The sequence below is a fragment of the Amaranthus tricolor genome, chromosome 5 (assembly GCF_026212465.1).
Source record: "Amaranthus tricolor cultivar Red isolate AtriRed21 chromosome 5, ASM2621246v1, whole genome shotgun sequence".
In the NCBI taxonomy this organism is placed as follows: Eukaryota; Viridiplantae; Streptophyta; class Magnoliopsida; order Caryophyllales; family Amaranthaceae; genus Amaranthus; species Amaranthus tricolor.
The window spans coordinates 19,978,557-19,989,445 of record NC_080051.1 but is presented as its reverse complement, the minus strand read 5'-3'; the positions used below and the strand labels follow the sequence as shown (position 1 = coordinate 19,989,445).

The 10,889-nt window shown below is 27.6% G+C and overlaps 2 protein-coding genes across 2 annotated transcripts; both read right to left on the bottom strand.

Annotated features, from left to right (window-relative positions):
• Positions 1–2,864: 2,864 nt before the first annotated feature.
• Positions 2,865–4,917, bottom strand: LOC130812568 (peroxidase 57-like). The gene is made up of 4 exons (XM_057678080.1): positions 4,628–4,917; positions 4,332–4,511; positions 3,484–3,649; positions 2,865–3,397 (listed from the first exon to the last, which is right to left on the bottom strand). Exons 1-4 carry the CDS (start codon positions 4,847–4,849, stop codon positions 2,985–2,987), a joined length of 981 nt encoding a protein of 326 aa, XP_057534063.1. The 5' UTR covers positions 4,850–4,917; the 3' UTR covers positions 2,865–2,984.
• A 3,084-nt stretch (positions 4,918–8,001) lies between these two features.
• On the bottom strand, positions 8,002–10,436 carry LOC130812567 (peroxidase 57-like). The gene is made up of 4 exons (XM_057678079.1): positions 10,203–10,436; positions 9,881–10,060; positions 9,323–9,488; positions 8,002–8,576 (listed from the first exon to the last, which is right to left on the bottom strand). The coding sequence occupies exons 1-4, from the start codon at positions 10,434–10,436 to the stop codon at positions 8,167–8,169; spliced, it is 990 nt and encodes a 329-aa protein (XP_057534062.1). The 3' UTR covers positions 8,002–8,166.
• Positions 10,437–10,889: the final 453 nt, after the last annotated feature.

Below are 10,889 nucleotides of genomic sequence, written 5' to 3'. Positions count from 1 at the left end.
GTTGAGTATAGGAGACCGACCCCACAACTCAACTTGAGGGGAAGTAGGAAATGTTAATATTCTCAAATATTGTAAATATAAGAATAAAATAAATAGCATAATTATGCCCTAGAATAGCATATGCAAATAAAATAACATTCTTATTACTATATAATTATGTTATTGTACATCTTTTTTTTTTCTTTCAGAAAAATAAGAGAATACAACACTTTAATTCTCTACCAAAAATCTATTTCATAATATTTTTGAGCACTACTAATATTGTATAGGTACTAATGTACAATGAGGTTTTTAAAAACCTCTAAACTGATTTTTTGTATTTTATTTTCTTAATGTACTATAAAATGTTTATAGGCAACTATGCATTTGTTTTTATTTATTTCTCATTACGATGCCTGACTCAATAAAAAAATATACTTATATAATAGCAAACTTTTTAAATTTTTTTATATAAACAAACAAATTAATCCATTTGCTTTTTTTTTGTTTTCTTAAGAAATTATTTCCTTTCAAAATAAGATGATAATGTCATCGCTATTATTCTATTTGTATCAATAATCATCAATAAAATCAATAAAATATACTAATGAAAAAACGACTTGATACAAATGTCATAGTATTATTAAAATTTTACCGCTTTTTTTCTATTATTAACAGGGAAACTTTTGATATATGACTGATATTTAGAAAAACAATAAACTCATTAAAATATATAATATTTTTTTTATTGATAACTATATTTGATGACCTATTGAAATACTATGTTTCCTTATATAAACAAAAAAAATGATATACATGTAAATTTTATTTTAACAAAAATTATTAATCATGATCATATAATGAATAAGCTAACTAATTTGGCTATTTTTTCAACTAAATCCTCCCACATATTTATCATAGTTGAAGACTTTTTAAATTTTATTTGTCTCAATTATCAACAATTACTATGAGTATATGTTTTAATATTGTATAATAAAATATTTATTCACTTTGATAATGATAATATCATAACATCAATCGATAATCAATAATTATCAATAAAATATACTAAAGAAGAACAACTTGAGACACGTGTCACACCATCACTAAAAATTTTATCCGCCTTTTTTTCTATTATTTCCATGGTAAGTTTTGATATTTGACTAATATTTAAGGAAATAATTAACTCATTAAAATATGTAATATTTATTGATTGACTATAACTATATGTGATGACCTATTGAAATACTATATTTCTTTATATAAACCAAAAAAAATACACATGTAAATCTTTATTTTAACTTTGATAATAAATTATCATCATATTATATAATAAATGAGCTAACTAATTTGGCTATTTTTTAAACTAAATCCTCCCACCTATCTATCATAGTTGAAGACTTTTTAAATTTTATTTGTCATAATTATCAATAATTACTGTAAGTGTATGTTTTAATATTGTGTATAATAAAATATGTATTCACTTTGATAATGATAATATAATAAATAATACAAACCTTTAATAGTTAAGTTTATGTTGTAAATGAATTAATTTTATAAAATAATATCATTATTCATATTAGTAAATATTTATAGTATTCGTGTTTTACACGGAAATCTATTGAATGTAAGGAAAAAACATTAGAAGAATCCTTACTTTTACTTCCTATAATCATATTTATGTGAATGCTATTGTATTTTAGGGAAAAGAAGATGATAGATGAAAAATATGAATGGAGGAAGAAGAACATGGATGAAAAAGGAAAATCCTTACTTTTATGTCTTACAATCCTGAGCTTGAGGTAGCCATTGTCAAGGCAAAGAAGATGGATGGTGGAAGAAAAAGATGAATGAAAATGGTGAACTACTATATTTTAAGGAAATAAGATAAGGGTAAAAAGAAAATTTTTCAATTTAACGTAAAACCAAATATTTTTTGGCATTAATGTTACGGTAGCTTAAATTCCAAAAGTACAATGTTATTTTATGAAATTTTTTTTAAGATTTACAACTAATGGTCTTTCCCAAAAGTTCGTTGCTATCATATATTATATAACTTAATTATTTTATTGATTAATAAATTTGATGGAGGAAAAGTAGGGATCATAAAGATTAAAAAATATTTAAAGAAAGCTAGTGAAAAAAAATAGGGACCACAACAAATAAGCAAATATTTTTATAAAGTTAATGAAAAATATGTGGATAGCATAATTAAGGAATATAAATATATATAAATTTATTAAAAGATATGTGAGGATCATAAGCATTATTAAAATGAAGATGGACAAGATTATTTTTGTCTAAAATTTGTAATATAAATAAAAATATTATTTATGATAACAAAAAATAGAATATTTTAAAATGACAAATAAAAACTGCTTTAAAGAATAAAGGAGGTAGTAATGAGTATAAAGACTATAGTGTTGAAAATATGTTAAAATTATAATTTTTATTATTAAGAATCACAAACTTTCTCCTTTCTTAAAACTATACCTCCTGATTATTCATGTACCTTTAATTATTCTAAATCTAATACTAAAAAGGTCTCGCTGAATAACAATCCTTAACACTTCCAGTCTCGCTAGAGTTTAAATTGCAAAACAACAAAAAGAGCACAAAACCCATTTCTCTTTCCGTTTGCGTGCATATAATAAACTAATGCATGTATTTCCATGCAGGACCCCCAAAAGAAAAAGATGCAAAACTATAGTACAAAGAAAAGTAGGAAAAATATATAAAATAAATGATAATTTTAAAAAAAACATATTTAAAAAGACACTCATAATCAATGTATGATTGAGATATTAATAATTGCAGAAATTTTTAATCTATTACTGTAATTTGTAAATTACCATATAAAAGACAAAACTAATATCAATAAATTAAACGAAATTAAAAAAAAATAAATTAAAATCATAAAATCTTCATTCAATGAAATTCATTCACACAAGAGTGGTTTGCCGGTATTACAAATTATATTTCTTTATTTAGACTACCTCAATTGTCTAATTAACAGAACCACAGGTTTTGCGGATCTCCCCATGGCAGCCTGTGAGAACTCCTATTCTAGCCATCTTGACCATGGCTGGGCCGAATAGGTCGAGAAAATGGGTAGGATTATAGGCTAAGCCTTTAACTAAACCTCTAGTTAGAGGACTTAACGCCATGTTTTGATCTATTTCTAATATGCCATTGTATGATAGAATTTGCTTATAGTAATCATTGTCAATTTTGAAATGACTGTTTGGTGTTTGGTCAAGGAATGTTTCATTGTCCGTTTGAGTATTTATTGGACACGTCTTTCGCAAGAGTTGGAGTAGGGATTGATTGATGGTTTGATCAGGTTTGCCGGTGTTGTGAAAGTTGTACAAACGTTTTTTGAATGAATGGCAGTGTGCAGTTCCAACAGTATGTCCACCTGTATAATTTTGAAAATTTAGCTAAAAACTTAAAAAAATTTAAAATTTTCCTTATTGGTTAATATTGCATGACTTAAGTGATTACCTAGAAGAACAACAAAATCATCCTTGTTGAGTCCTTTTTTAGCAAACAATTCAATGGCTTTAGGTATTGGCATTTCTGGTGGTGGAATATTTGCTTGTGCTTCACTTTTAAGTGATATACGTCCATCTCTTCTTCCTGTTTCTACATCATACCATTTTCCTCCTGCCTGAATGAATATCAAGCAAGATATTCATATCTATGATTATAAGTTTGTGATGAGATTAAAAAAAAGTGAGTGGGATCATTGCACAAAAGAAAAATATATAATGCAAAATAAATGACAAAAATTTAAATAAAATAAGTGCAATTTTATAGACAACTAAGGATCTATTGATGAAATGTCCACATATGATCCTACATCGGTAATTTAGTGAGATTTAATATGTGAACTTGGTGGACTACTCTTATCATTAGGTTGTATAAAGGAACATCATCAAATTTGTATGTAGTCAACTCTCTTCATATGCATACAGAATGCGTGCCATTACACACGAGCTAGTTGATATGCGTGGGCTTGTAGACACAATCTCATGACAATTTGTAATGGTATCAGAGCCATGTTTTTGGAGGCTCTCACATGTTCATAGAAAAATGCGCGGGTTTGGAAGTGAGAGAGAGTTTTGAGGAAATATCGATGTACAAGTGATCCCACATTAGAGATATAGAGATATTCACCAGCATATAAACTTGATGGGCTATTTCTTTTAGTACCATATGGTTTTGGGAAGGAACACCATCAAATTTGTGTAGTACTTAACTCTTCTTTATGTGGACTTGTTCACATGAACCCACTGATGGAGACTCGTTGTTATCTAAAATTTTAAAGCATATAATTAAATAACTCTTACCAAAGCAATCGAAGCTCTAGCACCTATAACAAGGACATCAGCACAAGAGACAACTCCTGGGCATTCTTTCTCAACTGCTATCTTGATGTCATTAACAGTTTTGATGCCACCAAGTCCTTGATTTATTGGTGCTTTTTGCTCGGCATTTTCTCCGTCAAGTAATATCGATGCATCACAACCCTTCAATATAATTGAAACACTAACGTTATTACTTCAAATAGTTATAATATCAATAATTTCAACAATATGAGTCTTAGAGATCAAATAATAAGATATACTAAAATGCATGTACGTACCCTAACAAAACAATCATGAAACGATAGACGAACAAGATCGGATACGGTGTCTGGATCACTTGCAATCTTTTGCTGAACTACATCATAAATAACTTTTTCAACATTTTTTTCTCCACACTTACCATGATAAAATCCTACCTTGAGTTGTCCATAACAATGGCCAACTTGGGAAAATAGAATGACCCCAATAACCAAGATTAAAAAAATCAAAACTCCTCTCATTTTCTCTCTAACTATATTCAAAATTTTACTACAGAACCTTAAATAGCTTAATAATGAGTTTGGCAATGTATGATGAAAATTAGTGAACAAACTTACCTTATTTATAGACAGGGCCATATGTAAACTTATCCAACATTTTAAACTGATAGAATTTAATTAACAAGTTATATCTCTAAAAATGCTAAAAAGTGTATTGGTTAAGTTGATTAAGAAATTGTTAAATGGCAGTCAAGGTTATTAGGATCGGGATTCTACCTAGGATCTTTAAGGGGGTAGTATCGAAATCGGTAGAATTGGATCGTAGGATCGTGTGATCCTACAAATATGCATTAATGTGCTTTGGATTACTGATTATTAATTATATTTGTTCACTTTCTAAGGTGTAAGTAAAAACTTATTTGACTCATCTATTAAGTTTTGAAAGCAAAAATACTTTTAACAATCATTTTTAAACTGCAAATCAAGAAATACATAAATTTTATAAAGGTATTGATATTATTATTATAAATATATATTCATACGTAACTGAAATATGTATTATATAAAAATATATTACGATTGAAACTACCCATGTAGGATCGGATCGTAGGATCGAAAAATCATGTTATGATCCTACCACCTAAATTCTTGAGCTTTGTAGGATCACACGATTCTACCAAATAAAGATTCTACCTACGATCCGAATCGTTCACCTATTTTTGAATCGTAAGATCATAGAATTGTAGATTAGAATCGAGATTCTAATAAGTATGATGACCACATTGTCTCAAATTAAAGCATTATTATCAGCATTTTTTAAACACAATACTTAACATATATTGACATTATTTGATTTTATTTTGTATCTGTATCTTTTTATAGATAAGTTTGGCCAATAAAATTTTTATAGATAAGTTTGGCCAATAAAATTTTGATAGTATGTTTGGTAGAATCTTTCTTAATGAGTGGTTAATATTAATCATTCTATTGCTAATTAAAAAGCTGTCGGCTATGACTTTTCTTAATGTACTTACCATGTTAATTATTATTATAAGACGTTACAGCCATCTTACAAAAATGCCAATTTGATTAACCCGAGTATGTTAGGCGCTTCGATGTACAAAAAAGTTGGTTTTGAATAAAGGAAATAAGATATGATCTTGTATTGTCTTTTTCTTGATGATTCAATTTGATAGATGATTGCTACATAACTACTATATGTTTCGTTATGAAATTTCTTTTCATTTAATTAATGATGTAAATATTAATTTGTACTTTATGAACACGAAATGTTAACTACACGATACGTTAATTATGAGTGGATAGAAAAAAAATAAATTTTTAATATGAAGGAAAATAATAAATTTTCGAATGAAAGGAAAAGGAAAAAAACTTAATAATACTAAAAAAATAATGTAAAGTAAGTTCGGAAAATTCAAAAGAAAAAATGAGTTATTTATGACAATACAAATTTTCGTCTTTGTTACTCAAATAAGTTATTTTTATGTCGGAACTACATTTCATTTATACCTTAAGACTGTGTTTTCGAACAAGTAATTTATTGCAAATTTTAGATTTCAATGAAGAACTAATTGAGAATGAAAACATGGTTCTTAAATTGTGAGTTGGAATTCAATTTTAGCGCATTTAGTGTTGGTTTAATTATTTAGGATGATGAAAGTCAAGATTAGTTTTGATTTGTCAAGTCTATTTTGTTAAGTTAGTCAAGATTAATTCAAGTTTTAGTTAGTTAATTAATATAAGTTCGATCATAATATCTTTTTGTTCAATCAACGTTTTTCTAAGTTATACAGAATCTTATATGGAGAAAAATAAATCAATGTTATAATTTAAATATCCGAATATTTACGAGAGATTTCAGGAAGTTCTTTAAAAGTTCAAAATCAGACTCACAAAAAATTATTCAGGAATTATTCACAAGTTTAAATTCAAATTGTGTCTACTGGGTGTAATGATCCGTTTGGAAAACTTGGTACCATTTTGACGTGTAAGATTTCATTTTTTTTTAAACTAAAATTACGAATTATAAATACATAATAATTCATTGATAAAATGTCATACGATATCTACAATAGAGTAACATTCGATCAAATACATAATAATTTTAATCAAAAAAATTCTATATAGAAAAAGTCACGACCATTATAAAGGAGATTTAACATTGAAGCATTGCCTCTATCATGTTGGTTTTTGATATGCCTCCTCTAAGAGAGTCTTTTGATCTTGTATGCCTTAAAATAGAATATGTTTAATACTATTGATAGTATTAGCATAATTAATGCTCGTAGTAACATTATATATATACCTTTTTACCATCGAATTGATATCAAAACTCTAAATTGAACTCTCACCATGAGAGATTTAAACCAAATAATTGGGTAGATCTTATCCAATAATTAGATATAATAACTTTATAATATAAAAATAATGAATTTTATTCATAACTAAAAACAAAAAAAATAAAAAAATAAAAAAAATGAGGGCTTATCAGTTACCATCAACCATAAAATTGTAGCTCCAAAGTTAACAATAAAGGTCAGAGTTTTTTTTTTAGAGAAAAAAGGCGAGAAAAGAAAGGGAACTAGGGTTTTTATTTTACATTTTTGAGTTACTTAACCAATCCTTTGAGGTTTAAACTTTGTTTGTGAATTGTTAGAGTATATAATATATCCTGGAGTTTCAATTATCAACTTAAGTTAGCTTTTGGTTGAGATGTTCCTTAACATGGTATCAGATCCCGCGTGACTAGAGGTCACGGGTTCAATTCTCAACCACCCCTCATTTAATGTGGAATATTCAACGTATGTGAGCATTCACACTTCTAGCCTAATGGGATCTCATGTGAGAGGGCATGTTAGAGTATATAGCATATTTTAAAGCCTCAACCATCAACTAAAACTTTTGTTTGATATAGTTCCTTGACACGAATGATGAAAAAAGTCAAAATGGAAACTATTTGTATATTGTGCTAGAACAAATTTATCCTTTTTGTAAATTTAAATAAATAGAGGAAATATAGTGTAAAAGTACTTAAATGTCAATTGATAGAGTATAACCAAATGATTAGTACTTGCAATTATTTCATTTCATATATGCATAGCTAGAAGCCTAGAAGGGCTCCTTAATTCGCTTGTAAGGTGCAATTCAAGCATGAAAGTTTTATTCATTTAAGGTGAAAAACACCTCATATGAGAACATGTTTAAGAACATGCCCAATATTACAATCATACAAATTATTATTTATTATTGTAATTACCGTAAATAAAATGAAAATTAATGCTTATTGATAGTATTTAATTAGCACTTTAAATATATGATCAATTAACAGAATTACAAGATTTTCTAATCTCCCCTTGGTTTCCAGTGAGAACCCCAATCCGAGACATCTTGACCATAGCCTTACCAAATTGGCTTTCAAATATAGGAAAATGAGCTAGCCCCTTAACTAAGAGTTTAGTCAAAGGACTTGAGGCCAAGTTTTGATCGATCTTCAATGTGCCATTGTTAGCTAGAATTTGCTTGTAGTAGGCATTATCGATCTTGAATTGGCTGTTTGGGGTTTGATCAAGGAATACTTCTCTGTCTGTTTGATCGTTAAGGGGACATGTGTTTCGCAAGAGTTCGAGTAAAGATGCACTTATGCTTGGGTCGGGTTGCTGTGTATTTTGGAAATTGTATAGACGATTTTTAAACGAACGACAATGTGCAGTTCCAACAGTATGTCCACCTTTTCAAATAAAATAAATAAATTAATGTTACAAATATGTTGTAATAGTATTTTCACAAATGGATTCAGAGAAAATAATTAACTTATAGTTAATAAATAATAAGACAATTAACAAGTATATTAAAGAAATAAGAAGATGAAATTTAAATAGAATGAATTCGTGTCGAAGCCACATGATATTGGCCCGGCCCCATGTCGGAAATGCAATTTTGTTTTTGTGATTTTGGCTTTGTCCCCTCTCTCTCTCTCTCTCTCTCTATATATATATATATATATATATATATATATATATATATATATATATATATATATAATCAAATAAGAAATATTTTAAAATATGAAGGATGAGAAGAATTTTTTATTGATTTTATTTTGTTATTATATGTACAAAAAAGGATGCTATGTTATAAAGTAAGAACATTCTAAAAATTTATATCATAGCTACTTTTCTGTGTAACATAGTTACTTTTATAATTATGTATTTTTGGTTTAATCGTGATCATAAATTTTTTATTTTAGGGAAATCAAGGGTGTAGAGTCTTTTACCTTTTTCATTTTCAACACCTTTTTTATTGGATTTCTCCCATATATATATATATATATATATATATATATATATATATATATATATATATATATATATATATATATATATATATATATATATATATATATATATATAAGAAATATATAAATTTATATATTTTGGCTTAATTTTTTTGTGTTTGGTTTTGATTGTCACAAACCTAAGAGAACAACCATATCACTGATGGTGAGGCCTTTTTGAGCAAATAAAATAATGGAAGCTGGAATGGATATATTTGGCGGAGGAAGGTTTGCATTTGCTTCAGTATCGATAGAAACACGTCCATCTCTTCTTCCCGTTTCTACGTCGTACCATTTTCCACCTGCCTGCATGCACCATAACAAAGCAAAGCCCTTTATGAGTCTACCATGATACATAATATATATACTATTAATTTTCTTATAATATATTAATGAAAAATGATGGAATTTAATTAATAAGTAAAGTTATAGATGTTCACTTTTGGACATGTATCACCAATTTTCTATTTTATTTTAAAAAAGCATTTAGTATGTATATTATTTTATTCCTTTGGATGCAATATAATCAAAGAGCTCTCACATACTTTGATATTTCAAATTAAAAAAAGATAAGAAGTATTAAAAAATTACTCCATATTAGTCAAAAATTGAATTATCGTTCTGATTAACAATAACAAAATTACTAAATTGTTAAAAAAGAGATCAAATAGTAATTCGATATAATTTCATTTATTTACCAGAAAAATGGAATCTCTAGCACCTATAACAAGGACATCGGCACAAGAGACTATTCCAGGGCAAACTTTTTCAACTGCATCCTTAATATCATTAAGGATATCAAGTCCTCCAATACCTTCATTCGCTGGTGCTTTTTGTTCGGTATTAGGTCCATCGAGAAATATAGATGCATCACATCCCTATTATATTGAATCAAATTAAATGGTTGCATATTTAATTCATTAATTAATCAATAGAACGAATTAGTCAAATTGATCATCAATATAGTTTATTTATAAGAATAGCAATCCACGTCTTTCATGCAGCAATACTAGTACGTACCCTAACAAAGCAGTCATGAAATGACAAACGAACAAGGTCAGACACAGTATCCGGTTCTTGGGCAAATTTTTGTTGAACAACATTGAAAATCAATTTTTCAATGTCAGTTGGCCCACACTTACCTTGGTAAAATCCTTGTTTAAGTTGTCCATAACAATGGCCAACTTGGGTTATCAATATTATTATGGAACTAACAAAAAGGATTGAAGAGCCAGGAAGCCAAGCTCCTTTCATTTTATATATATATATATATATGAATAACTTGCTATTATTATTTTTATACAAAATAAATCTTCTTTTTAAGTTTAGAAAGATATGATGAATACAAGTGATCACACATTTTGTTATTTATAGTGAAGCTAAAGCTAAGTTAGGACTTAGAAAGAATTACTCTTTTTAGGGAACTCATTGAATTAAAATCATTTATTTCGGATGACTTTTTGAACCCAAGTTGGCGAAATAGCATGTTGAATAAAAAGCATGCACTTCCACTATGTTCGGATGAGAATTTTGATGGAAAACGAAGAGAGATGAACGAAGAAAATCATAAGAAAAACTTTTCATATATTGTCCAAACAAAAAAAAGTGTATCATTTTAAATCTCACCCATTTCAATTCCGATCCTTCAACTTTAAAAAGTGCAAATCAATCAGTGCATGAAACTGTATGACTTAGTTGACCTAGCTA